The following is a 26,793-nucleotide window of genomic DNA, read 5'->3' as shown; positions in this document are numbered from 1 at the left end:
GGCTTGATGGGGTGAAGACGCTGCATCGAGATGGAACGGTATAGCTTGGTAGTAGAAGGTTGATGCTGCATGGAATAACCCTACTATCATCGCTACAGGGCGATTCTTCATTGGTGGGCCCTTAAAGGAAATCCGTACATCTGCCTAGAGCTACGTGCTTCTAGCCCCAGCCACGGACATCTACAAATCTACTGATGTACAAGAAGCATCTTATCCGGTACGCTTGTATTATTCAAAATGAAAAATAAAGTACATCAGCGTAACCAGTATGCAACAACATCGTCAATTATTATCGATGCTGGCAGTGCAACAATGTAGTAAGACCGAAATGAAAAAAGTACCTGGGGAAGGGGAATGTCAAAATGTTGAACGAACTGTTGTCGATTAGGCGTCATTATGGTGACATTTCACCATCTGCGGTCGGCCCCCGTCTGGGCCCCAGGTACTAAAAACGCCATCCATATCCTGCCCAAAAAAAAGAGAACGATAACCAAAAGCCAAAAAAGCCGAGGGAAGGGAGGCCGGTTCGTTTCCCATGTTGTACCGTAGCTGATCCTTTGCAATGGAAGGAAAAGTGGGAGACGGCCATATTCTCCTTAGCTGTTGAAAGAACGGATTCTATAACTATCCGGATAAGATGACATCACGTAACAACATGGAGTGAACAAAAACCCTTTCCGCGAACACCGTGAAATCGAAACCAGACCGAGGAGACAGCTGCATCACTGCAGTTCAGGGAAACTTCCGAATGTGTTTTCACCGGAGTATCTAAATCACAATCACACGGTCAGCCAGGTGAGCCAGATGATAAATAGGGTTTCCAAAGGGATTACACACGTGATGTATAGGAAGCCGTCATCGTCCTTGTGTTCCTCGTAGATGCTGCTCATGAGAGCGGCGGTTGGTGGAAGGACTTCATCGACGAAGATGAAGATGGCCTTCTCCGGGGACAGCTTGATGCGCTTGCGGATAACGTATACGAACTGTCCGACGGTAAGGTCTGCGGGAACGAGATACTTCTTCTTATCGATGGTGGCAATATCCGACTTCTCGACCTTCTCACAGATGACCTGGAGGACAGATTGTTAGTTATGTTGCAACTGTTGGCCAGCTGCCAGCTAATGGCTGGGGCCTAGTAGGAGGCTCTTACGGGGATGCGGTCAGCGTATTTCTGGCGGATGCGCTCAGCTTCTGCCTTGCGCTTCTCAAAGGGATGCTCGTCCTTGAACTTCGATCGCATGGTTGCTGGTTTTTCTGTATGTAGGTTGCCGGGTGGTAACTGTGCTGGTAAACCGGGTGCTGTTCTGGCGAAAGGGAGCTGTGGATGCAGAAAGTGGATGGTCGATGATGGCAAGAAAGAAGAGTGAGAAGGAGAGAGAGAAGAGCTGGACCCCGCGTACTTAAACGGAAGGCGGTGGGCACGGGACACTAAGGCTGAAAGAGGACTAGTGTAGTATCCACATGACGTGACTGCCTGATCGCAGGCGGTGAGTCAGCCACGTGATGCATCTGCTGACAAAGACAGCTGGACTTCTGATGATTAAGGGCGCTTTCCTTCTTTTTGGTTGGCTGGAAAGACAAAGATGGAAGAAAGAACCTTGGAGGAGAAAATGAGAGAAGAAGAAGCGAAAGCGAAGACGAGACAGAGTGACTCATGATAGCTTTGATGACAGCTATAGCGATGGCGGAAGCCCCTTGCAGATAAGCAACGGAGTCATGGTTGCGACAAGGGGCTTAGACGGCCCTGCAGCTCGTCTCTCTTGCTGGTTGGTGATAGGCTTCTGTGATCTAGTTACTTTGTTCGATCAACAGGTACACCATTACCGCTGCCCAAATACTTTTTACTGGCAGCCTAACAATGACTCGCATCTTGCTCACACATGGTCTCGTCCCTTTGAAGGCTCTACTGCCGCTGCCTTGACGTGGAAACAACTTCTCAGCGCCTCTCTTTGTAGTCCAAAGTCAAGGTGTTGGGGAGTTCCATGTCGGTGGCCCGGGCGCGGCCCGAAGTTGATATCACGTGATGATGGCATGGCCTGATCCAGCATTCACGATGCATATAAAGACCGAATCTACGAGACAGACGCCATTGTAGGAACTTATTTATGTTTCTGTGCTTTTAATGTGGTATATGACAGTTGATTGCTTTGTTTAACTCTCTTTGGAAAATCATATACTAGGAAATCACCATGGCTACTCCTCGCATATCCACGCTCCTCCCAAGGACATTGCGTCGTGTACCCTTTGCCAGATACCATTGTCTCCAAAACACAAGGCGCCAGGCTCATACAGTAGCTAGGGGGAATGTAGAGAGCTCTACAAGAGTGTTGCCTTTCATTGGCTTTGCTGCAGCTCTCACAGCCTTGACGCTATACTCTACGGTTCGGCTCTTAATATGTCGCTACATCAATGTCAATTGCTCACGAAATCTATAGTCTTCTACTACGCCCATCTCCCTCGAAGCCCCCACAATTGCCAAACTCGATGAACAAACAAAGCGCCAAACAGAAATAACCTCGTCCTCTCCCATGCGACTGCGCATGGAGAAGCTGATCAAAGAGCAGCAGAAGCGCATCATCGACGAACTCGCTAAGATAGATGGCAACTCCTTTACAATAGATGAATGGAACCGCCCCAACGGCGGAGGAGGCATCTCGTGCGTTTTGCAGGATGGAAACGTATTCGAGAAGGCCGGAGTTAACGTCTCGGTCGTATATGGAAAGTTGCCTCGCCCGGCAATTGAGAAGATGCGTGCAGACCATAAATCTTTCGTGTCTGCGGATGTGGATTCATTGGATTTCTTTGCTGCTGGACTATCGCTTGTCCTTCATCCAAAGAACCCTATGGCACCTACAGTCCACTTGAATTACCGGTACTTTGAAACAGCTGATCCCAAGGACGTTGTTAACGGCCAGACAAACTGGTGGTTCGGCGGTGGCACTGACCTGACCCCATCATACCTCTTCCCCGAAGACTGCGAGCATTTCCATAAAACGATAAAGGACGTCTGCGATAAGCATGATACGTCATATTTCCCACAATTCAAGGCTTGGTGCGATAAATATTTCTATCTCCCGCACAGGAATGAAGCTAGAGGAATTGGCGGAATATTCTTCGACGACCTCGATACAGAATTCATCCGCCAATCTTCGCCGCACTTAGCCTCAACGTCAAATAAAGAAGCACAGGAACGGATTTTCTCGTTTGTCACGGATGGTTTATGCTCGTTCCTGCCTTCATATGTCCCCATCTTGAACAAGCGTAAGGATATGCCTTTCACAGAGCAGCAGAAGGATTGGCAACAGCTTCGTCGCGGGCGATATGTGGAATTCAACCTTGTGCATGATCGAGGCACGAGTTTTGGACTGCGTACTCCTGGCGCAAGGATTGAGAGTATATTGATGAGCTTACCCCGAACTGCGAAATGGGTATATATGGATCCCGTGTCAGGGACCAGAACTGATGGCATAGAGTCTGAGGAAGTTGAGGGTATGGAGAAAGAGAAGGAATTGCTAGACGTGCTTAAACATCCACGGGAATGGGTGTAATTACCTTGTTCTACATCTACTCTTGTTTGACGGCATATAATCACAATTAATTGTACGATAGTGTATACAAAAAAGGAGCAATGAATAGGAGATCTAAGTTTATTTGGATACAACGTTATATTCAATGCCCATGCCCTTGCATGCCGTGGTGGAAATAGTATTATAGTATTCTCAAAACGAAAAAATAAATCCCAAAAAACAAATGAAACCGAAACAGGCCTAGCTAAACACACGCTCAACGGCAATGATGGTATCCAATCCGAACAAAGGAAATAAAACGGTCACGTCGCCTTTGTACCCAAGCCCAACCGAATAGAATATGGTTGCAATATCTATTACTCACTTCTCCCTCCCCCGTCTTCGTTTCCCCTTCGAAACAACATCTGATCCAACTGTGTGTGCATAATGTTACAATTCTTTCACATGTTGCCTAAAGCATCTACCGACCACCGGCTTTCGGGACAACCAGGGCTCTCTGTTTCCCTAGCCATGTGCGGTTTGCTTCTGCATGGTGTGCACTTGCACCGGCTGCACCACGGTGGCGAGAAAGCACAATATTGCCATTCTGCAGCCGTGACTGGAAATCGTACCATGCAGAAGAGATGAGGGCAATTTCTCGTGCTTGTCGGTGAATTATTTGCATCAATTCAGTCTGTTGACACCAACATTAGGTATTCCTGCTTATATTGTTAAGCTGTAAAAGGAACAATGGGGAAAACGCACCTCTTTCTCTTTACTAGCCTTGATCTCCTCCTGATCCGCCGAGAACTGCTCGTAGTGCCTAATCCGCTCTTGCAAAGATTCGATGATATCATTTTGTTGGTTCATATGCTGTTGAGGATGTAATAAAAAGGAAAACAAACCCAAGTTGTTTGTTGTTTGGTTATCCGATTAGCCACAAGATCCCAACTCGGGGTTCATGAACATGCCGATGTAACATATTAGGGAGGCGCCAGGGTTAACAGCGTCATAGGCATATATGAGACCTGCGAAGAGGAGGGACCAATGCCAGAGCTCGACGAGGCTCTTGACCTGGTTCGGGTCAACCTCTGTCTCGATTTTGGAGTTTTTTCTTTCTTCCTTTCCATTTTTTCGGCTGAGAGGAGACTTCTCCAGTGAAAGGCAGAGCCTGCTCTGGGATTGGTCCCTAGGTGCGTTTTGGAAATTCGGAATGGGGTTGGGGAAATAGGTGTATGGTAGAATGGGTGGGTGGGTGGTCATTGTGCAGTGTTAAGAGCGAGAAATAGGAGGTAAATAAAATTTGTTTAGGACTAACCTCAGCTCTCCTGGCAAGATGTTCTGCGCTGCGCTCGGTTGTTTCCGCAAGTCGCTCTAAGAATTCATTGGTCATATCATCATCTGCTGTGTCGTTCACCCGGACATTAGCCTCTTCGAGGAGCTGTTTCATCTCCACTAGGGAGGCATCTCCTTCAGTAGAAAGCTTGGTATCGGATTGTTTGAATGTGTTTCTGAGGTTATCTCGTTCACGAGATATTTCGCTGAGTTGGAGTTGCCTAACTTCAAGTTGACCGGTGAGAGTTCTAGCAGTAGCAGCCAGAACGGCACACTTCTCCCGCAGGGCAGTTTGCTCCACTGAGTTAGCCTCGGTTACCTCGTTCACCATTTCAAGTTTCTCCTTATTAACAAGGCCCACTAAGGATAGTTAGCTACTGCGGCAGAAGGGGGGATGTCAGGAGGGATAACTTACACTTCATATTGGCATCAGAGAGCTCAAGCTTGGTAGCCTCGAGCAACCCTTCAAGCTCGACAACCTTCGTTCGCATGATTGTATAATCAACATGCAGACGCTGGTGGGCATCTCTGAGCTCAGCATCCGTCTGAAGGAGACACTGATAGAACCCATCCTTCCATTTCTTCTCGCCTAGAGCTTCAGCCTCGGCGTCATCGGGTGTATCCTGCACAAAACGGTAAGCACATCTGTCAACCAATGGAAATCAAGAATATGTCGCGTACTGTGGCAGCTTTGTCAACAATCGAAATGTGTTCAAGCTTCTTCTTGAGCTCCTCGTTCTCGGCATTGCTAGGTGAAATTAGTTAAAAGGGTATTCCACGAGCCAAAACGAAGACGGGGAGAAAAGATAAATTAACTCACAGCTGAGCTTCTCGCTTGCCGCTTTCTTCCAGATCACGCTCTAGACTGGAGCCGTGAGGTTTAGGAGTGGAAGGTCTGGGGGAGGCTGGACTGCTATCAAGGCCCTCTAGTTCTCGTATCCTCTCCTGCAGTCTGCCAATGGTATCCTCATCCCGGGTTCGCTGTTCCTCCGCACCTAACAGCCTCTCCGTAAGAGCATGATTGTCAAACTCCAGCTTCTTTTTCAGATCTTGAATCTCATGTCTGTCCTGCTCAACGCGAGCAACCAGCCGTCTGTAGTTCTCAACCTCTGTCTCTCTAGCGGCGGAGACTCGCTGGAGGGTATCGCTTTCTTTTAAATGCTGCTGGAGGTCCTTGACCTTGTTCTTCAGAACCTGGTTCTCCTTTTCATAGTCCTGACTGGCCTGCAGCTTCTGTCTATACTTTTCAGCGGCATTGGCCTTTCTAGCCAGCTGATCTCGCTCGATCTTGATCTCGTCGTATTCGTCCTGGAGAGTCTGGAACTTTTGATTCTTAACACGGAGAGTCTCGAGTGATATCCGCAAGCTGTCGATTTCATCCTGGGCGGCCGTGAGTTTTGTTTCCTGGGCGGCTATTATGTCCTGCGTCCGGTGTTCGTATCCCTTGAAATTCGGTCCAATGTCGGCCTTGCCGGACTTTAGCCTTGCCAGACGATCTTCTGTGATGTTTAGTTTATCCTGCAGCAGCTCATTTGCTTCTCGAAGGCGTACATCCTTTCTGTGAAACTCTTCAAGATCCTTCTCCAGCTGCTTCTTCTCATTTGATAGCTTATCATTCTCGACCAGCAATTTCCCAACACGTTCTTCGAACTGCAGCTCTGGGTCCATGGCCAGGTCACGACGTGCCTTGTACTCGTCCTGTTCATAATTTATCTGGTCTAACCGGTCCTGTGAAGGGTTCTGTGCTTCTTCTATTATGCCCTTCAGGCCTTCCTGTGTTGCTGTCGAAAGCTGTACCATTCGCTCGATATACGATTCGGCTCCAGGAGATCTGATGGCGGCCATGAGAAACAGCTTCAGCAGCCTGTTGGTCTCCTTTGTCGAGGCCGTTTCGGCAATCGACTTGAGGTCTGGGTCTGTCGAGAGACCTGCAGGTATCTCTCCATCATACCGGTTCCGTATGTAGTTCAGCAGCAGCTTGTGCAAGTGTTTGAGGTTCTGCCATCTCAGCACCCAGTGGTCCTCCGGCGAGCTCTCTGGAAGAACGCCCAAGAACTCGTGGGGGTCTATGTCTTGTAGTATCTCCCAGAGTATGACCCCATCGTATAAATCATCTGAAGACTGGATGGAGGTGCCCAGGGGGAAGCTGTTGATCCATTCAAGGAGCGTTGCGGTTTCGGGTTCGTTTGGCATGGTCACTCGAGAGAATGTGGCGTTTTTGAAAAGGGAGCGAGAGTGGGAATCGGGTCGGCAAGAGATCGAGTACGATTATTTAATGATATATATGCCTGACAGCCGGACCCATGCCTGTCGATGATGCAGAGAGAAAGGGAAAAAAACTATCGGTGTACGTTGAGTGACGCCCACTTTGGGGGGGAAAAGCGACGGTCAATCAGAAGCCAAAGTCTAGCTGCAGCTAAACGTGTACCATGTACTTAAGAACGAGACAGCCCACCAGCCGCCATGGTCACTACTATTTAACTGCCGATCGGTGGTTGACGCTGGTCCATGGATACAAAGAACTATGCAATAAGTGTAGAAAGGAAAGTATTTAGCCGTGGGTTGACTACCGCTACTCCGTATGCTTGGTTGTGTTGGGCGTTTACGCCTACCAAAGCATTAACACGTCTGTCCCTGACCGGTAGAAAAAGAAGGATATTTATCATGCAGCCCAGTGCATAAAAAACGGGTTTAGTTCCAATCTCAATTTGTCTTGGTATATTATAAATGAGACATGATCAATGAAGCGAGTGTATTTACAACCACAGATCAGGCAGAGAAACTAAGACTCTTTGCCCCCTTTAACGACTGACAACTCGTGGTTGCAGGGGGGAAAAGGGAGAGAAAATTGAATAAATAATATTTAAGAAACCAGAGATAATCGCGAAAACAAGAGGAGTACGGAGTACTGTAGTAGTAGTATGGCTGTACAGGGAGAAAGTGAGAGAGAGAAAAGGTGAGACGCAGGACAGTCTCTTTATGTGTTGATCGAGACGACCTGGTCCTCCTCGATGGTCGCTGGGAACTTAGCATCCATGGTCTTGACCTCGTCAAACATGGACTCGGGCATCTCAGCAGAGAATCCCCTGAGGAGAAAAGGAGTGTTAGCAGGGGTAGAGTATGGAGGGATACGATGTTTCTCGATGCCCGTCGGGCGTGTTTAAACGTACTTGAACAGGGCTAGACATAGAGAAGCCAGAGGTTAGCGAGACGTCAACGGGAAAGAGAGGGAGAGGAATCGATAGTTGATGACTTACAGTACTCGTGGACGATCTTGCCGCCCTACATTATGAAAAAGAAATATAGTCAGTGGCTTGCATCTCTAAGCAGGACGTAGGAACTGATGCCCGATGCTAGGGTCGGCTCTTACAGCTTTGATGATGGCGTCCTTTGCGTCCTTGATGACATCGTTCGGAGTCTCCTCGCCGTAGCTGATGATGACGGACTTCATGTTGGCTGCCATGATAGCGGGCGTGAGAGCAGCGAGGACGAGAGCAAGAGAGACCTTCATTTGCGATAACGAGTGGACGGGCGTTCGCAGTCGAGACTGGGAGGTGTGGCTTTGCAGAGCGATCGAGAGGCGCGGTGGATGGCCGTCGTTGGTGCTTGAAGGTTGTCGTTCGGTTGGTGTTTCGTTTCCCTTTCTCGCCGGGTTGAATGAATTATATATAGGGTTTCCTCCTCCTCCTCCTTAACAGTGAAGAATTATGTATCTGCCTAGGCTTGTCTTAGCACGACTTATATAAGAGCACCTTCACAGCACGGTCGGAACATAATAATTATATGGAGTAAGTGGGCTGTTTTATGCTTGCTCCTCTTCTTATCACCAAGTACTCCGTACTCCGTACTCCTCCTGCTACTACCATACTCTACCTACTCTGCCTACTCTACTTCCTACTACTCTACCTGCCCTGCCGTCTCTCTGTCTCTTCTGTCTCTTCTGTTTCTGTCTCTTTCGCTGTTTCTTCTTGTCTCTTTCTTATCTGTCTTGGCGCTGCCGTCACCGCTTGGCAGAAACAAGAAACAGGGGCGGGAAAAATACGAATCACGTGAGTCGGAGGTTTTCCCTTGCCGTTTTAAGTCCACTTCCTTCCGCTTTTGGCCGATAAGTCATGTGATGTCACATGTTATGGGGTATTCCGATGACTAAGATGTATTAGTCATTGTCACGTGTTGATATTTCTCTTCCCCAGCCTCAAAAGGGAAAAAGCGACGACACGAAAGCAAGAGAAGCCGAAGCAGCAGCGGAAGAAGAAGAAGAAGACGAAGCCGAAAAAGAAGAGGACGGCGGATAATAGAGTCGATAAATACGGAGTAACACTCCTTCGTATTGAGTCCAAAGAAGCAGTGAATATATACAACAATATATAGGATCGCTGACCGGGGTTGTAACACACTTCCTTCTTTCTCCATCGTTCGGTTTTTTCTCTCCCTTTGTTTTCGGCGTCTCACCCTTCGTCAAGTTCATCCGTCCCCTTTGCTTTCTTGCTTGTTTATAACTTCCTCCGCTTCAGTTCGCATTGCACCTTTTGCTGTCTACTTTTACCATCACCGTCGGCCGCAGATATCCTCGCCAACGTCACCGATTCGTCCCTCGTTTTATTGTCCTCCAACGAAACGCTGAGCAAACTCCCGCTTTCTTAGGCTGATTTTCTTTCGAGGTCATTTTGCTGCCGGGAAGCAAGTGACAGGCACGTATAAAAACACAGAAAAAACAAAGCAAAACAGAAAGAAGACAAGGGTAGACAGAGCAGGGATTTAGGGCCATATACGTGTGAAGTGGGTGGTTATATTGGCTCCTGATTTTAGGATATTGCGCTGGCATTACATGCTCACCATCCGAGTTTTCTGCAAGGAATAGCTAGCAACCATTCTAATATTTTGTCCTGTGTCTCTACCTATCCTTTCTATCCGCTTGATTATAAGCCTCAAAATTACAGCTCAAGAAAGAAAAAACACAAGAGCAGCTGAACAAGGAAAAAAAAGAACAGCTTACCCGGCAAAGAGGAAAAGGAGTCATAGTTGAGGACTTACTTTGCTGGTGATATAGGACGACTGATCAACACCTCACCACTCGAATCTCCCTTGCCTTTTTTCTTTCTCTCTCCTTTTCTTTCAGTGTTTATTTGAATTTGATACCCCGGAGTTGTGCCATTGGGCAAACAACTTCAGCCGACTCTTTGCCCATCATGTCGGGACTCGTTTCTGATGAGGTTGCAGAGGACTATAAGAACTCCCTGGAAGACCTCACATCGAATGACAAGTTTCAAATAAGCAATCTGACAGTTATTGCAAAGGAGAATACCGAACATGCCATGGCCATCTCCCGAGTTCTGGAGAACCACATACGAAACGTAGGTTCCAATTTTCTTTCCAGTCTCTGTGCTTTTCCTTGCATTTCTTTTCATCCCTTTGCTTTCCTTTTCATTTCGGTTTTTTCATGCCGCATAAGTACTTTGCCTTGCTGGATAATGCTATTCTCGCTTACGGGAAAACGGTGTAGAAAACTGGAGCGAAGTTATTTTCTAATTGATCTCTGTAGACACCACCATCTCAAAAGTTACCAGCTCTCTATGTAGTGGACTCAGTTGTGAAGAATGTAGGAACTCCTTACACGCTGTTCCTGGGGCGCAACTTATATCAGACCTTCATGAACGCCTATACTCTTGTTGATTCGCAGACTCGCAAGAAATTAGACGAGATGCTTAAAACGTGGAAAGAGCCTGTTCCCGGTTCTTTGGATCCTAGGCCTGTTTTTCCTGTTGAGATAACTCGGAATATTGAGAATGCTCTGATCAAAGCTAGGACAGCAGCCCTTCAGCAACAACAGTCCAGAAGCCAGCAGGAAGCTATGAGCCTCGGTAGAGGTGTAGGTACACCGCCGCCAGTATGGAGGAATACCCCTACACCGCCCCAGGGTGCCCCTAGATACCCTCCAGGATACGGTTATAATAACCAACAGATGCCGAGCAACGGCCAGGGATACGTAAGTGGCTCGCTATAAATAATATCATGCAAACTTATCTATAGATTTGCTAACTTACAGGCAGCCCAACCAACCACCGTACAACCAACAATCACAGGAACCGATAAACCTTGCCTCTTTACACCGTGATGTTGACTCGCTGATCTTAAGCGTACGGCTCGAGTTTACTGCTAACCCACTTAACATTGCAGTCCAGCAAAAGCTCAAGGCCCTTTTAGATCTACAGAGCATTCTACAGCAGCAACGGCTGCCAGAGGCACAGCTAAAGCAAATCCGTGACCAGGTGTCTCAGCTTTCTGCTTCCAGCGCGAAGCCAACACCCCCGCCCGCTCCTCCTGCTGCTTTACCTACCCATATTGCAACTCCCGTAGTATCTACACCACCTATGGGAACTATACCGACTCAGACCCCGCAACCTAACCTGCAAGCCCTTTTGAACCCAAACACTCTTGCGGAGCTTATCAAAGCAACTGCACAAAAGACCCCCCCTACCCAGCCGACTCAACAATATACCCAACCTGCAGCTCCTGCGCCACCACTAGCAGCAGCTGTACAGCCTGGGGTGTCTGCATCCCTGGCCGAGAGTCCCTTAATAGCGTCATTGAGAGCCCGTGGCCTTCTACCCCCTGCCACGGCAACTCCTACAACCACACCACCTAACCTCCCCTTCATCATTCCAGGCCAACCACCATATACTCCTGCCCCTGCGAACCCTAACCCCCAAGGTGTCAAGATTAAAGTTCCCATGACCTCTGCCTCAATACGGATGTAGGTGCTGCCAGTCTCTTCTTCTAAAGGTCATTCTTGGTTAACCAGTATCTTTCACAGACCTCGCCCAAATCTTATTGCCTGCTTATACGAAGACAAACCTAACCGCTGCGGAACCTGCGGTCGTCGATTTGTCTCAACCCAAGAAGGGAAGGACAAGAAAGCTAGACATCTAGACTGGCATTTTAAAACAAACCTACGGATAAACGAAGCAGCGAAGCGAAGTCAGAATAGAAGCTGGTATCTTGATGAGCGAGTAAGTCCACGAATTCTACTTAGTTCACTCACTTATATAACATAACTAACACGTACGTCAGGACTGGATAAAATTCAGAGAATTTGAAGATGATATTGGTGCCGACGACGCTTCTGTTGCTGCCAGGAAATCCAATAGTGAAGATGCGTCAGGCAAAAAGGCAGAACAACAAAGATGGATACACGCTCCCAACGATGCTACGCTTCGCAATACACCTTGTCCAATATGTCAGGAAAATTTTGAATCTACCTGGTTTGAGGAAGCACAAGATTGGATCTGGAGAGATGCTATCAAAGTTGGCAATCGCATATATCACGGTAGTTGCTATGCAGAAGTTACCAAAGACGGCGGCACGGGTACAACTTCCGATGTACCGCGTGGTCGAACCAGTACGCCAGACTCAGTTCTCGGCAAACGAAAAGCAGAGGTAAAAATATCCCTTGACATAAATAATAATAATACGCTGCAATGTTTGCTAACTCATATTTTGATCCATAGGATTCGGATTTCTCTACATCCAGCGTCAGGATTAAAACTGAACCAGCTTCATAACCGTCTTTCTGAAACCTTTTTTACTTTTTAGAGAAACGGGGTGGCATCCTTCATTCTACTGTTGATATCATTTCTCCAGACACCTATCGCTGTGTCCCTTTTTTTCCCTAACCCCTTACTGGCCCCATCTATTTTCTCAGTATTCATATAACCCATCTGCATCATCATCTTACCCCTTTACTTACCTGTTTCAGTCATGTTTAAGCACAGCGGGAAATGCCTGATAAGTCCCTTTCAGTTGCATGGCGAATAGATCTGCTTTTCATTTTGCTAAACAGTGCACTCTCCTATACAACAGATCTCTGCACTAATATAAATAGAGGCAGGGCTAGCAACCCTATGCTAGTAATAGGAATTGCAAAATTAATAATTCCCCCTGTGACTATCTTTATTTGAATTCTCTTCATTTCCATTTACTCTTGATAAATTCTGTGGGAGTCAAAATAAGCTAGCGGCAGCGGGAGGGCGGTAACTTTAATTAACTCTAATACTAAAGCCAACCTCATACAAACATTAGGGAATTCTTTGTAGTATATATAGCAAACCTACAAAAGATAGTTTGCTGAAGGAAAAGGAAGTTATTGGTTAATTCGGTTTATTTGTATTTGTAGCTATCACTAATAACAGCAAATCCCTATGAACCTCCTGTCTCCCATGTAAAAACACCACCCCAACTGCAAATGAAATCAAGAAAGTACCCACCACACAATCAGATTTCAAAGCTTTCCCACCCCAGAAGGTACCTGGTACAGTTAGACCCACACAACTTGGGAATCAAAAACAAGGGCTGTAGGCATTTAGCCAGTAACACGTAGAGTAGACATCATACGAAGCAAACAACATTAAAAGATACGTTCTTCGTAGTTCGGGGATAAATGTGCTTCATGAGCTCACTGGTGATTCTGAGCGGCGTCAGTAGCAGGAGCCTTTGCAGTGTTGGGGAGGACAGGATCATTGGGGTTGCCAGTTGCAGTATTAGTCTCGTCGTCGACTACTGCTTCAGTTCCATGGGAAGCTGCTTCCGTAGCTGCCGCACCGGTTCCTGCGGCTGTGCCAGTTGGTGGAGTTGGGACGTCAGGAGAGATACTGCTATCCGTACGCGCATGACCGATCACGCCCTCTGGGTTGGTATGGATGTTACGCTGCGAGGAGATTAGTCTCTTAGAGTTCAAGGGCTAGTTATTAAGCGAAGAACGCGAGATGATGGTGTTAACTTACGCGAGATCTATTCTCATCTGCATACCTAGCTGCAGCGGTGATCAACTCCATGTCCAAGGAGTGCTGCATTGGCATGATAAGTGCTGGGCGCGAGGCATTATTTGGATCTTCAGGGTGAATTGCTGTAGTCGAAACGGTTAACCGGTTAGTCAACTAGCACTCGAGTGAAATAATGCCGCAAAACGCGAAATACACGTGTATTTGACGTTAAGATTGCTTTTTACGGCCTTCAAGATGGGAAACGGTGTATCAGGTAGTTGTAGTACAAGAAAAAGCAGCATGGAAGGCAAGCCTGAACAACCACCTAGGGGATTAGTTATATCAACAATACTTACGCTGCAAGTTCAGCAAGCTGATATCAACCGTGGTCGAAGGGCTAGAAAGTAGTTTTTATTAGCTACACTGCAGTTTTCCAACAGGTAAGGAAGGCAAGAAGGCTCTGTGTCCCTTGAGCCAGATACTAACCAGGTTGGCCTCCCAATCTCGTATTTGTGTGGTTGAGGCTGCTCTCCATGGGAACGGAGGCATGAACAGGAGAGTACACACCCCATTTCTATTTTCAAAGTAATAGGAATGTGAAAGGCTTAATCTAGAAGAAAAGAGAGGCAGTCAAAGGCCTTTGGTCAGGAAAAGAGAGAAATATGTAGTGGACGTGATGTGGTGATCAACAAGAGGGGGAAGGTGAAGCTGATGTTGATATGTCAAACTGCTTAGTCGGCGACCACATATACAGTGTATAACTGAGGCCATTAAGAAAAGGAGATGCGATAGAATGATATGCCAATAAGTAGAGAATGAACCGGAAGACTCCATTGAAGTTGCATTAAAGTAGCATACTGCATGGTGCTTCTGGACAGGGACTTCCCGTTACTATCAAAGGGAAGAAAGGAAAACAAAATGCGGCAAGTACAAATCAACAACAATGCATTTATATGGATATATTGCTCACGAAAAAAAGCAATAGAACAGATGCATTGTATTTCTAACAGGTAACATACAGTATACAAGAGCACCGGATCCCACAAGTCTATACACGTTCAGTAGTTCCTAACCACCAAAGCAACAAAATGCCTCAAAATAGGGGAATAAATGGTATCTCATGTATAGAGAGTCGTAGACACGTATTCCTGGCAACCGAGGGAGGCGAATGCAAAACAAACAGCAGGTAGGGGGGCCGTGGTTTTGTATGAGATTTTTCAGAGGAATTACTTGGACAAGCCAATCTTGCTGAGAATTGGAGACTCCTTCTTCTCAAAGACCCCGAGAATGCTCTTCCAGACCTGGCCGGGCTCCTGGCTAGCATCGATTCCGCTCCAGATACCAGTGTTCTTGTAGTATCCAACAACGGGAGCGGTTTGGGCGTGGTAAGTGGCCAGGCGCTTCTTCAACGCCTCGGCATTATCATCAGAGCGCTGGACAAGTGGCTCTCCGGTGATGTCGTCAGTCATCTCCTTCTTTGGTGGATTGAAGATCTTGTGGTAAGATCTGCCAGAGGCCGGGTGGATCAATCGGCCCGTTATCCGAGAAACCAGAAGACCGTCGTCAATCTGGAGTTCGATGGCATGCTGCAGCGTCTGCTTGCGGTCGCGGAGCATGTCGTCTAATCGCTCAGCCTGAGCAACTGTACGAGGGAACCCATCGAGGATGAAACTGTGAAGAGGCGAAAAAAGGGTTGCGTCAGTAAGCTCGGACCATGGTCCCAGAAAATGGCGGTAAAACGTACCCCTTCTTACACTCCTTGTTCGATTCCAACTCGTTCTTGATCATGCCGACCATAATCTCATCAGAGACGAGTCCACCCTGATCCATGATCTTCTTTGCAGCCTTGCCGAGCTCTGTTTGTCGGGAGACTTGTGATCGCAACATGTCACCAGTAGACTTGACCGGATTGTTAGAGCCGCAATCCAAAGCTATTAGGGTATCAATGAGCCTTTCGGCAAAAATAAACATACCAAGTGGCACACGCAGTATTTCTCTTTGATCTTGGGCGCTTGCGTTCCCTTGCCTAAGAGCCACGGTGGTCAGTCAAACATTTTCGGCAAAGACGGGCGTGTATTGCAGGAGGACTATATACCGGCACCAGGAGGGCCCATCAGAACCATCCGCATCGACGCAGCAGAGTCCGAATTGCCGCCATTGAGCAATGCCTTCTCCAACCCAACTATCCGAGACTCCAAGCTGCTGATGAGGTCCTTCAGAGCATCAATCGATTCGCCGTTAGCTGGGGCCATTGTGAGCCGAGGTTGAAGGTAGACAAAGAATAAGAATAATCCTTTGGAATCGGGGACCTGACGAGAGTGTGTTCACTCTGGATTGGCAATTGGCAAGCAAAGGAAGAGAGGAGAGGTTGGGGTGAAGAAGGAAGACAGCGTTCGCGGATCTGAAGAAGAGAAACGAAGAAACGTTCGGCGAGGATTAACCTGATAAATTGCTTTTTCTTGCCTCTCTTGGTTGGTTTCAACTTGCAGCGAGAAGAGCTTAAAGCCGGCTCACGGCAAAGATGACTCAGCAGTCACAGGCTAGAGCTTTGTCACGTGAAAGTGATTAGTTATAATTCTTAGTAAGATCTTAGTCATATGATTATTCAGCAACAGTCTGGTCTTGGCCCTCCAAAAGCTTGCCGCTTGAGCTCCAGCTTCTAAGTCAACAAGACGAGGCAGAAGAGGAAGAGGACGAGGAGTTGCAGATATTCACCACCGTTGCCTGCTTGTCTCGATAGCTTTCTTTTGTGTCTTCATTCTGCTCCCGTTCCGCCTCTAGTGATATCTTTGCCTTGCTCGTTTCATCATGCCTGCTACTACCACCGATACCCTCTCCCTCGTCACTACAACCGTTACCGTTGCTCCCCTAGTTCTCCTCTCGGTGGCAGACCATTATGGACGGTCAGCGAAGGGCACCAGAAAGCGAGTGGTTGGTGTGTTGCTAGGCCAGAATGATGGGAAGACGGTCCGCGTGTCCAACAGTTTTGCAGGTATGTATTGCGAATGCGCGCAGATCTTCTCATATAAATATGTAGCGGAGCCTTTGGATTCCAGCCCACTGACAATCCATTCTATAATATAGTACCCTTCGAGGAAGATGACAAGGACCCTTCAGTCTGGTTTTTAGACCATAACTTTGTCGAGTCGATGAATGATATGTTCAAGAAAATTAACGCCCGCGAGAAACTGATTGGATGGTATCACTCTGGCCCCAAGCTGAGAGCGTCGGATCTAGAGATCAACGAGCTTTTTAAACGATACAACCCAAATCCTCTACTTGTCATTATCGATGTTCAGCCGAAGGAAGTCGGTGTGCCCACCGATGCATACTTTGCTGTTGAAGAGATCAAAGATGTGAGATCTGGCATTTTCTTGTTGTTTGATACTCCCAAGGCTCAACCAGCTAACATCTTACATCTAGGACGGAACAACGACTTCTAAGACTTTTGTTCATACCCCTTCAATAATAGAAGCTGAAGAGGCCGAGGAAATAGGCGTAGAGCATCTTCTGCGAGACATTAGAGATGTTGCAGTTGGCACACTCTCCACCAGAATAACGTCACAGCTTCAGTCCCTGCAAGGTCTACATCTTCGGCTCCGAGACATCGGCCAGTATCTTGAGAAGGTGCTGGACAGGGACCTTCCAGTCAACCACGCCATCCTTGGCCATCTCCAGGATGTGTTCAACCTTCTACCAAACCTCGCTACAGCCAAACCAGGCACTTCCTCCAGTGCCAATGGCGCAGAACAGCAAATCGAGAACACCGAGCTTGCACGTGCCATGAATATCAAAACGAACGACCAACTTATGTCCATCTACATCAGTAGTTTGATCAGAGCCATAACTGCGTTCCACGATTTGATAGAAAATAAGATCCAGAACCGTCAGCAACAGGAGGAAAGAGAGGCAAAGAAGGAAGAGGGAAAGGAAGAGAAAGCCGGTGCCAACTCAAATAATGAGAATAAGAAATCAGGCCCCTCTGCTGGGACAGAAACTAAGGATGAGCCAAGTTCGACTGAGAAGGGGAAGAAGAAATGATAAATACACCAATACATATTGGGGACCGTTGTTTCTCTCTCACTCCTCGTGGCCTTCTTCAAGCCCTTTTTCCCTACTACTTCCTTACCAGATAAATATTGGTACTGGCCGGCGATATGTAGAATATTGCGTATATCTTTTCCCCCAATAGAACTTCTGTGAAATGAGCCAAGGAACTTGGTCGGAAATATAATGACGATGAATTCACGTTGCATCCTTGAAAATATCTAATTTATACATAGGCGCCATATTTCCGTAAAACATCCCTCATTTTTGACCCTTTCTCATTCACGCGGCAAGCTTTCCCGCATATTCCAGAGGATCTATCTCACACCTCCTTACTTTGCTGCCAAATAAACCCGGACACTGAGATACAAGTGTACACGCCAGTAAATGCTTGCAAAGAGATGGCGAGTCGTGCATGAAACAACATCCCAAGGGAGAAGACGTACAGGGTGTACTTTGGGTCAGACACCCGCCAAACACCCAGTTTTTCCTCTTTGTAATGGTATCAACCGGTTCATTGCTTATTGGTAATTCAATATCGCTTTTGGTTTGTGGCCCTGCCTCATCATCCTCCGAGTCGAGATCTCGAAAAGTGGCCAGCGTAAACGCAGGACAAGTGCAGTTCCATGCATCAAGGCAAACCTGGTATTCATTCTCTTGCTGGCGGTGGCGTGTGTCTTCCTCTGCTCCTAGCCTCCTTTTTGAAGCAGAGGACAAGACGAAGTATATCTCACTATCAAAACATTCGCCCTCGTAGTCGTCGTCTTCGTCCATATAGTGGTGCTGCTGCTGTTCCCTTGGAACTTTTCCACAGTATACCTCTATCTCGCGCCCATCTCCCTCGTGCCCTAGGCAATGTGTAGTCCCTCCTCGGGGCCTCCTGTCTCTGGGCTTGACGGTGTATCTAGTAATCAGGCTCCGGTCGAGGATATCAAGAGCCAGGAGCAGCTCGCTTGGGAATAGGCAGTGCAACGTCAACAGCAACGGCTTCACCTTTGCCAGGACATCTGCCGACAGCTGCGACAATGGGTTTCTCGGTGAGTCTCCTTCATCATCTCCAGCATTGGGTATTGTCGAGATACCATCTGGAAGCTCCTGGGTTCGGTTACAGACGGCGAGCTGCCCTATAAGGCTTGTGATAAAGACCGATGAACAGGGAAGCGAGCTCCCTGGGCTTTCGGAGCGAACGGACATCTAACTAGCTGGCTTCAATTCCTTTCCTCGCGAGGCGTTAACTAATTAAAGCCCATGCAGCTGGAAGAACGGGTGGCTGACTGGCGATCCGGATATGAGAGGACGAGAACCAGGGACAAAACATAAGCACTTGCTGGAGCGGCTGATCCACTCAAAAGAGAGAGTTGAGAAAGCAGCTATACGAAATTGCAGGCATTAAATATGCAGCGCACATTTAGCAGCAACGCCTTTGTCCAAGTTTCATTCCTTGTAGTTAACTGTTCTGTTTCTGCATGCCTGTGGCTATAGCCATAACCAGTGAGTTATTATTGTGCACTTGATTTTAGCCAAACTACGAACTACTCACAGAGAGGGCCCTCACATGTCTATAATAAGCAAGATCAACTCTATAAAAATAGCTAGGCTGAATCCTCCACAGGCCCAACGACTTGCAAACTTGCAACACAGACCTCCAGCCCCTATATACGCCCTATAAGACGCCGGAAATGGCTCCGTGATCGAGCAGATGAGTCCCTCTGGCGCTAGTTTTGATATCCTCTATGTTGCCCAAGATTCCATTCCCGTGCTTATCCACCTGGCATATCTATGTACTCTTCTTGCACTAGCCCATAAGCAGAGTCAACGGGTAACCTCGAGCGCCCTTCCGGTTTTTCTTCGCCGGAGGCCTCGACTTGCCAATACCCTTTGGCTTTTGTTTGGCTTCTGGGCTGTTAGAGACGCGGCGCTTTGGCCTCCTTTCTAGCATACCCTTAACAGCCCCTGTTATGATCATATCACCCATAGTGACTTGGACAGTGACCTCTGCCGGCTGGCCCTCCCAGCGAACACTAGAACTGGGGCTGCCGAGGGAGCCCTTAGTTGAACCAATTGAGCCTTCGAACAAGCTGGTCAAGCCGTCACCCGCTTCCGAGGCAGATTTTTCGCTCTGCTGAGTCTGGGGTTGTCCCGGGGAAATACGTATTTGAACCCCATGTTCTGTCGAAGGCGTCTTCTCCGCGTCGGCTTGTGGGGAGGATTCTACTCCTTCGGCGATCAAATAATTCCCTGTAGCGTCAGGGCCGATGTTGTTTCTCCCCTGTGATCCCGTCAAGAGCGGGAGCCTGTTATAGATCAGGACATAAGGAACGTTGTTGTCATCCTGGAACCCAAGGATAGCGTCAATTTTGGCTTCACAAGAAAACTCGTCATTGAGACACGCCCAGGTGCCTGTTGGAGTTTTGACGTATGACATATAATGGCCTCCCTTGATAGTGGCACCACGATGCACGATAACCGAAGTGAGTTGATAGCGGAGGGATTCTCCTGATTCCCTTGCCTGTGGGGTCAGTCTATCCGTGAGATCTAGGTCTTCGGTGAATTGAACCTCGGCTGTGACCTTTGAGGACTCGCCGCTGTCTGGTACCTTGAATCTAGTGACTTGGACAATGAGGACCTCAGGTGCATCCTTGATAAACATTTCCCGATGAAGGGTTGACTTATTATTACAGTTGCCACAATGGTAATCTGCAATATCTTCTGCCTTCATGTACTCCTGAATGCAGTTTTCTAATGATCCCGGCTCCTGCTCCAGTGGGGAAGCACCTAGCACCCATGAGTGATCGCTTTCGGAGTACTTGGTGTGCTGACAGGTTTGGCATGTGCTCCGGTATCTGAAGATAGTTTGGAAAATATGCTGGATATCTCCCGTATGGGCGGAGCTGTCGATTTTTGAAATGAAGCTGGTCAGAAATTCAATACAGTCCTGTTGGTCTGTGGAGTTAGTATCCCAGAATTGACTACATCCGGCCCAGAAGTGAGGGAGGAAAAGATCTAGACTGTCCGAGGCGATAGAAGACCAATACTCATCAACTAGTTGTGCCAGGAAGCAGGCGAAACACCCCCCACGAGGGGGATGCCATGGGCCTTTTTGCCGCACATGGAGCATCAACCAATTGACAAACAGGGGCTGGTGTAGTAAGGTAGTCAAAATGCAGTTCCTGTAGCACAGCACGCCTGTTTCATTGGAGAGGCCTCTAGAAACCAGTGCCGCATTCCTGAAGAAGGGTGCCCAATCGGAATAGAACAGCCTAAGCTGGTCTCCCAGTTAGCAAAATGAAAAAAGTGTCACATACATGGAGGATTATTCTCGATTAAACTTACTCTTCCCCGGTCATTCTCGTTGGAGCTCTGGGAACTATTTAGGTTGTTTGGTTTAGCTGGGCTGTTTGCATTGTTAGGGCTGTTAGAGCTGTTGTTGTGTTGGTTGTTTGCCATGATTAGTTGAAATGTGTTGTACTTGTCGAAAAGACTAATGTGTAACAATAGCCGGCGGTTGATTGACTCCAAATTTGATTTCTCTATCTTTCTGGTATGAAATATGTGGAGGAAGTAGTAATCTTGGTATTTAATGTCATTGTGATAGAGTCAAGGTGGTATTTCGTGTAGTTCTCCCATTTTATACTCCTTCAAGTACATGCCTTTTTTATTATTTGCTTGTTTGGCTTTAAGCGGAGAAGCCCGTTCATTCGAAGTCAGGGCTACGGAAGAATATAAGTATGACAATGCTTCTCATACTTGCGCCTTAATACCATCAAAGCTTCAACTCTGCCCTTTGATGAGGGCGGCTAAAAGGCCGTAATAAGGGTGTTCTAAGCTGATATGGTAAATTCCCTGGGAGAATCGGCCACAGAACGAGGCCGAGTGGGAAATATAGATATAGACATATATGGTCATCTCAACATGTTTCAACGCGTTGATCTTCAGCCATTCTCCTTATTAGCAATAGTTTTGGCTGGGCTGGTGAACAGCATTGCTATGTCTTTGCACCTTTCGAAGAGAGTGATAAACCTCTACTGGGTATAAAAAGATCAAATTCGGGCTCACTGAAGGGCAAGCTGATCGCATATGAAGGAAATATCCTGAGATTTTTGCTTTAGTTATTCGTAGTAGTCATGCCTGATGCTTTGATATATTGAATATTTCCCAACCAAGACCAGCAATTCCAGCCGATAACTAATCGAACAATGAGTATAGAATAACGATATGACAATACATCCGCCATATTACAACACGGCTGATAAAACAAAAACAAGGCGCCAGTACAATGATTGAGAGCACCAGAAGGAAAGACGAGGCGAACTCCTGCAAAAAGGGGTATTGTAGGCTTTTTTGGTCACATGACGACTTCTTTTTGATGTCTTTTTCATCTTTTCCTTTTCTTTGTTGGGAATTTTGACAAACAACTTGGACAAACGACAACACTTGAAGGCCGCAAACATGGATAGGGAGCAAGGATCATGTCTCCACGGAGCTGGGCGTGCTGGACAGTCAAACGGCCGAGTGCTTTCAAGCTTGGTGACGTCGATGTTCCCGCCCGTCAAAGCTCGGCCTATGTTGCTGCTGGTTGGCTGACACCGTGAACAGGCAGAGAACGAGGTAAAAGCCCACCCAAGCATGAGGATGATAAACGCTCTTTACGCATGAAAGCCACTTGCTGACCGTTGTGTGTTCAGGCTCTCCCCGAAGGAAGAAAAGATAACTGTATTCGATGAACGCTGTGCCCAGACGAAGTACATCTGGAGTATAACGTTCGCGGGCTGTCCACCATAATCCTAGTTCCAAACACCAGCCACCCTCGCCCTACGCCAAAAATGGGATATTAAAATTTCCACCGTCTTTCAACTAGTTAACCCGCTCTTCTTCTGCGCCTGTGGGATCCCAATCTCCCAATCTCACGCGGTCTTTGAAGATCTTCTTAAGGCTTAGACACAATCCAATCGAACTTCTCACCGCCTCATCGGGAAACTAGAAAGTTTAACAACTCATCTAGCTGCCCTTTATGATGCTGCACCGCATGACACGAATGTGTCATTCACCAGCTCAATCCCACCCTTTTTCCTTTTGGTTTTCTCCGAGAAACTCCATGGCTCATACCCTTGCCTAACCTGGCAATCGGGACTCTTTGCATGATGAACACGATCTTGCGCCTGAATCTCGGAGTTCATCCTATGCCCCATTTTTTTCCTGTGCACGATAGACCGCTTTCATGTTTGCATCTGCATGCAACTCCCATGTCTATCGTTTGGCGTGAAAAAAATTCTCCAGAGCCAATGGTTCGTCCAGCAAACCACGCGAATACCTCTACGAGGTTTGGTATGTGGTTTCGAAAACCTTTTTTGATTCATTGCTTATGAAAAGTTTCGGCTTACTGTGACACATGGCCTTTCCTAAGTGGGATAGTCCTCGAACGTAGCTTCTATCCTGGTTGAGAAAGTACGGCCTTGTCTGTCCTCCGCGGGGCGCGGCGGAAGGCGGTATCAGAATATAGAAGATTTTGCGGTGGAGTCTGGTAACTTGACAGCCCAAGCGCTCGCATACGTAATTACATGAGCTGCGGTGCATCCATCTAGGCAAAGTGATGAGGCTGTGATATCAAATGCGTGCAAAAAGTACTATTGGCCAGTACTATTCATACCGGCTTAACATTTGTGCCCCATAATGACACTTTCTGGAAATCATATCGATCATCCCAAACGGAAGTGATTATCAGCACTAGATCTATTGATCAGGATGCAACATCGACTGTACTAATCACAGTTAGAAAGTGTCACCGTATGTCACCAGCACGATTCGGGTTACCCCTGTATGCCGTCCAAGGGATTAAGCCAGCACATGAGATTTCATTTCAACGTGGCCTTCGGAATATGTTACCTCCAGGAACCACAATCGATCTCGTACGCAGTGGTCTGGCGAGTCTGTCTTTAGCTTCCCATTGAGAACGCACATCCCGCGTCTGGCTATCCGGAGCATTCCGCGGGAACTTTGATCAGTTCCGGCATCATTCTAGCATCCATAACTGGGTATCCATATATTGACTCGAAGGACTGATGTTTATCATGCAGCCGTAGCCCGCCCCGTGGTTCGAGACAAACGACTATTGTTTTTTTGGTGATTCTTGTACAGAGAAAAGACTCTTGCATAATTATTCGCACGATAGCTGCGAAAACCCGCCGGAGATGACGGAAGTTCAATCCTCAAGAGAGATCTTAGGCTCCAGACCCAGATACTCGAGACGGCTGAAGGTCACCGCTATTAAGAGCGACCCGTCAGTATTGGTGGCAAGCTTCTTCGGGATAAACACTTGATACCAAGTAGCTCTGCAAAAATCGCACGGGTGAGGCGAATGACGCCTGAAAAACCACCCAGCCAAAGCTCTTGAGCCATTAAAATGAGGGACTGTAGACTTGCCCATGCATCCCTGTTCCTCAGAGCGGAATGTGCCTCTACCCGGCTCAGTGCATTCTTGATTCACCTGGGAGCGTTGGGGCCAGTTGAGGGAGTGCGGCGTCCTGTGTCTCAGAAAAGGTTTCAGGAGGTAGTTTTTGGCTTCCGACTTTACCCAGCCGAGTCACAGCAGCCAGCACGCTCCGCGTCGAAGTTATACCGGTGTGAGTTTACTTACTGGTGAAGATCTGACTTGTTCAATATCGGCCTTTTACCTGCACATCAACTAATAAACGAGAGCAACGTTCCTGGCCCCCAGAAAATCAACGTTCTTTCATGCTGAAGGAAGATAGGGGCTTATTTGCGCGGACAGCTTGCGAGTCACCGTGACTGTTAATTTCAAATACCTGCGCAAGTTGGCCTAGGATTGGCGCCACATTGTACAGCTTAGGGTAAAATTCAGCGAGAGGAGCCCGTTTTTGGATATTCATCCGGGCCACAGTCAAGATTTACCTCTCAAGGAGTGTTTACCGGCTCCGTCGAACTAGGCTGTTCTCAGTGTATTCAGCTTCGCTTAATTAGGATCATATCGAAGATGCTCTGGCCGATGACGGGCAGGCAATGGCGTTTCTCCAGCCTAGCAGGCTGAGATCGCTTGTCAAACCCATCTTCCCCAGGCGATCTCGTTCGTCTGTGTTTCAATACTCTATTATGATCTGCCAACTATATAATCAAGTCGCCGGGGCAATAATAAAATGATCGCGATATAGTCACAGATCATAGTTACCGGACCTGAGGGAAAAGTCTTAACTACAACAAAGCAGAGGGTGAACAGCCAAGGGCAAAATAGGGAGTGGGAACAAACGATCCGGGATAAACATGCAGCAATCAGGAAGAAAAAGAAGACCCTTTCTTGCCTTCTATTGCCAATCTATTTTGTGTTCCGCATAGACGGGCTCGCTCCATCCCGCTCAAACCTGGACCTGGGCAAGGCCTCATCGACTAGGGTTGATATTGCGTGGGGGATAGACAGACAGCCAGACAGAGAAAGATAGACAGCAATTGGCCTGTAAGGGCTTTCGAGAGACGACGAAGCCCGAAGGTCTTTTTGCGGTGGCTTCCATGGCTTGTATGGCAGGCTGGACGTAGTAGGGGAGGGGAGAGGGATTTACAAGTTGCAAATGCATGTCTAGTTAGCCGATGGGATTGGGGGTCGCCTTTTCTTGAAGATCTAGCCTGTAGAGGTCAGGTACGAATATTTTAATCTCCGGGGAGGTGCAAGTCCCCCAGGATAGCTTTCGTCAGGCGCAAATCATCCGGGGTCAAGGAAGGTGGTCTCGTCTTGGGATGCCGCCTGCTAGCATGATGTCCGGTTCAAATGAGAATCTTCAATGCATGGAGAAGCATGATTCTCTAGCCGAAGAAAAGAGGCGCCTTCTTTTATTCTTTTAGCATCTTTTGGTTAGCGACTGACATCGATCCCATGCTGAAGATAAACCTTGGGAAAAGGGGGAACAACATGGCATGGCATGGCATCAGGCATCATGAGTTACAGTGTAATACAGGACCCCTCTCCCCGTTGTTCTCTTGTTAACAAGTTTTATGGCCCGCTCCCTGCAAGGCATGGTGATGGACTGCTGCAGGACAGTGTTTTGACCGGGGGTTTGACATATATTTACACCTGCCAGACCATGGATATAACGAGCATCCTATATATGCCAGGCCAGGGACTAGACATCGCCGGGACGGCTTCCCAGAAGTCTGGATCGGATCAGGTTATTATCTTCAATCACGCAATTTGAGATCCGCAGAGACATTTCGCAAGGCATTAACCTGGTTGGAATATAATGGCTGGGGTTTTATATGTTGGCGCCTCCAGGGATGTCGGGTGGGTGTTGCCAGCAGATTTGTAAGGGACTGGGATGGGACGGGCAAGGAGTCGACTCCGTCCTAACGGAGCACTTCTGCGACGAACAGGTGGCCTTGCTGGAGAAGAGAACGGGAGGGAGATCGGATTCTCTGTTTGAAAGGATTGTTGGTTCTTTGCACCATCGATATGTACGGAATATAGGAGCAGCCACCTAGACGAGATGGACAACTCGTTTCGCCCTCTCACTCTCATCCCCTCCCTCCCTCCCTCGCTCTCTAAGCTTCATGCGAAACTATCCGCCCTTGGGGGCCGCATGACTACCCAGGTATAGTTCTGTGGTGTCGATTGGGTTTCTTCGGCCATGTTCGAGAAGAATACATAATAATAGTAGTAATTAACCCAAGCTTGACCATGGTTCCCCTTCTTCATCCCCTAGGTTCGTCCCGGCTACTGAAACTGTTAGCCTGGCAGTATAAGTAAGATAAGACGTAATCCATGGAGAAGTTAACTCCAGAGAAAAACAAACGAAACCAGGGAAAGAATGGAAAGTCAACAAACGGAGTTTAATACCCTCGTTTCTGTTGGAGAATTAAACAAAACAACCCCGTTTTCGTTGTTTTGACCAGCTGAAAGGACCCCAGTAGGTGTTTTGACGGCTGGACGCAGGTATACATCCTGGGCATACTCCGTATGGATTCTTCTCCTTCAGCGCAGATATAGTTATATAATCTCTGCTATGGCCCCTGAAGCCTCGGGCTTTGGAATACTCCTACGATTGGTGAGACTTGGCTGGCTTATAAGAAACAGGGATATACAGTTTTCACTCCTGCTGGAATGAAGGGAGAGTGCGGTACTTATCGAAGGGGAAGTGCTTCCAGCA

The 26,793-nt window shown here is 47.6% G+C and overlaps 12 protein-coding genes across 12 annotated transcripts; 4 read left to right on the top strand and 8 right to left on the bottom strand.

The window, feature by feature from the left end:
* Positions 1-722: 722 nt before the first annotated feature.
* On the bottom strand, positions 723-1,240 carry MGYG_06368 (ATP synthase F1; the record flags this gene model as incomplete). Its single annotated transcript, XM_003171776.1, has 3 exons — positions 723-768; positions 838-1,070; positions 1,151-1,240. The coding sequence occupies 3 exons, from the start codon at positions 1,238-1,240 to the stop codon at positions 723-725; spliced, it is 369 nt and encodes a 122-aa protein (XP_003171824.1).
* A 949-nt stretch (positions 1,241-2,189) lies between these two features.
* MGYG_06367 (coproporphyrinogen III oxidase) lies at positions 2,190-3,548 on the top strand (the record flags this gene model as incomplete). Its single annotated transcript, XM_003171775.1, has 2 exons — positions 2,190-2,381; positions 2,436-3,548. The coding sequence occupies 2 exons, from the start codon at positions 2,190-2,192 to the stop codon at positions 3,546-3,548; spliced, it is 1,305 nt and encodes a 434-aa protein (XP_003171823.1).
* Positions 3,549-3,987: 439 nt separating this feature from the next.
* MGYG_06366 (M protein repeat protein) lies at positions 3,988-7,034 on the bottom strand (the record flags this gene model as incomplete). Its single annotated transcript, XM_003171774.1, has 6 exons — positions 3,988-4,200; positions 4,272-4,379; positions 4,825-5,201; positions 5,257-5,464; positions 5,523-5,589; positions 5,662-7,034. 6 exons carry the CDS (start codon positions 7,032-7,034, stop codon positions 3,988-3,990), a joined length of 2,346 nt encoding a protein of 781 aa, XP_003171822.1.
* A 784-nt stretch (positions 7,035-7,818) lies between these two features.
* MGYG_06365 (hypothetical protein) lies at positions 7,819-8,352 on the bottom strand (the record flags this gene model as incomplete). Its single annotated transcript, XM_003171773.1, has 4 exons — positions 7,819-7,927; positions 8,012-8,021; positions 8,099-8,123; positions 8,212-8,352. 4 exons carry the CDS (start codon positions 8,350-8,352, stop codon positions 7,819-7,821), a joined length of 285 nt encoding a protein of 94 aa, XP_003171821.1.
* Positions 8,353-10,030: 1,678 nt separating this feature from the next.
* Positions 10,031-12,403, top strand: MGYG_06364 (hypothetical protein; the record flags this gene model as incomplete). Its single annotated transcript, XM_003171772.1, has 6 exons — positions 10,031-10,195; positions 10,384-10,827; positions 10,892-11,595; positions 11,656-11,851; positions 11,913-12,278; positions 12,350-12,403. The coding sequence occupies 6 exons, from the start codon at positions 10,031-10,033 to the stop codon at positions 12,401-12,403; spliced, it is 1,929 nt and encodes a 642-aa protein (XP_003171820.1).
* Positions 12,404-13,293: 890 nt separating this feature from the next.
* MGYG_06363 (hypothetical protein) lies at positions 13,294-13,696 on the bottom strand (the record flags this gene model as incomplete). Its single annotated transcript, XM_003171771.1, has 2 exons — positions 13,294-13,545; positions 13,622-13,696. 2 exons carry the CDS (start codon positions 13,694-13,696, stop codon positions 13,294-13,296), a joined length of 327 nt encoding a protein of 108 aa, XP_003171819.1.
* A 1,130-nt stretch (positions 13,697-14,826) lies between these two features.
* MGYG_06362 (adenylate kinase cytosolic) lies at positions 14,827-15,852 on the bottom strand (the record flags this gene model as incomplete). The annotated part of the gene is made up of 4 exons (XM_003171770.1): positions 14,827-15,271; positions 15,345-15,499; positions 15,574-15,626; positions 15,696-15,852. 4 exons carry the CDS (start codon positions 15,850-15,852, stop codon positions 14,827-14,829), a joined length of 810 nt encoding a protein of 269 aa, XP_003171818.1.
* Positions 15,853-16,408: 556 nt separating this feature from the next.
* On the top strand, positions 16,409-17,641 carry MGYG_06361 (26S proteasome regulatory subunit rpn-8; the record flags this gene model as incomplete). The annotated part of the gene is made up of 3 exons (XM_003171769.1): positions 16,409-16,592; positions 16,685-16,956; positions 17,024-17,641. 3 exons carry the CDS (start codon positions 16,409-16,411, stop codon positions 17,639-17,641), a joined length of 1,074 nt encoding a protein of 357 aa, XP_003171817.1.
* A 328-nt stretch (positions 17,642-17,969) lies between these two features.
* MGYG_06360 (hypothetical protein) lies at positions 17,970-18,841 on the bottom strand (the record flags this gene model as incomplete). The annotated part of the gene is made up of 2 exons (XM_003171768.1): positions 17,970-18,007; positions 18,094-18,841. The coding sequence occupies 2 exons, from the start codon at positions 18,839-18,841 to the stop codon at positions 17,970-17,972; spliced, it is 786 nt and encodes a 261-aa protein (XP_003171816.1).
* A 601-nt stretch (positions 18,842-19,442) lies between these two features.
* Positions 19,443-21,094, bottom strand: MGYG_06359 (ubiquitin carboxyl-terminal hydrolase DUB-1; the record flags this gene model as incomplete). The annotated part of the gene is made up of 2 exons (XM_003171767.1): positions 19,443-20,912; positions 20,981-21,094. The coding sequence occupies 2 exons, from the start codon at positions 21,092-21,094 to the stop codon at positions 19,443-19,445; spliced, it is 1,584 nt and encodes a 527-aa protein (XP_003171815.1).
* A 1,407-nt stretch (positions 21,095-22,501) lies between these two features.
* On the bottom strand, positions 22,502-22,836 carry MGYG_06358 (hypothetical protein; the record flags this gene model as incomplete). Its single annotated transcript, XM_003171766.1, has 2 exons — positions 22,502-22,624; positions 22,765-22,836. The coding sequence occupies 2 exons, from the start codon at positions 22,834-22,836 to the stop codon at positions 22,502-22,504; spliced, it is 195 nt and encodes a 64-aa protein (XP_003171814.1).
* Positions 22,837-23,317: 481 nt separating this feature from the next.
* MGYG_06357 (hypothetical protein) lies at positions 23,318-23,964 on the top strand (the record flags this gene model as incomplete). Its single annotated transcript, XM_003171765.1, has 3 exons — positions 23,318-23,358; positions 23,421-23,553; positions 23,728-23,964. The coding sequence occupies 3 exons, from the start codon at positions 23,318-23,320 to the stop codon at positions 23,962-23,964; spliced, it is 411 nt and encodes a 136-aa protein (XP_003171813.1).
* Between the last annotated feature and the right edge of the window lie 2,829 nt (positions 23,965-26,793).

The sequence above is a fragment of the Nannizzia gypsea genome, genomic scaffold, assembly GCF_000150975.2.
Source record: "Nannizzia gypsea CBS 118893 supercont1.5 genomic scaffold, whole genome shotgun sequence".
Classification (NCBI taxonomy): domain Eukaryota; kingdom Fungi; phylum Ascomycota; class Eurotiomycetes; order Onygenales; family Arthrodermataceae; genus Nannizzia; species Nannizzia gypsea.
Note: the sequence above shows the minus strand (reverse complement) of the source record. Positions and strands in the feature narration are given on the sequence as shown.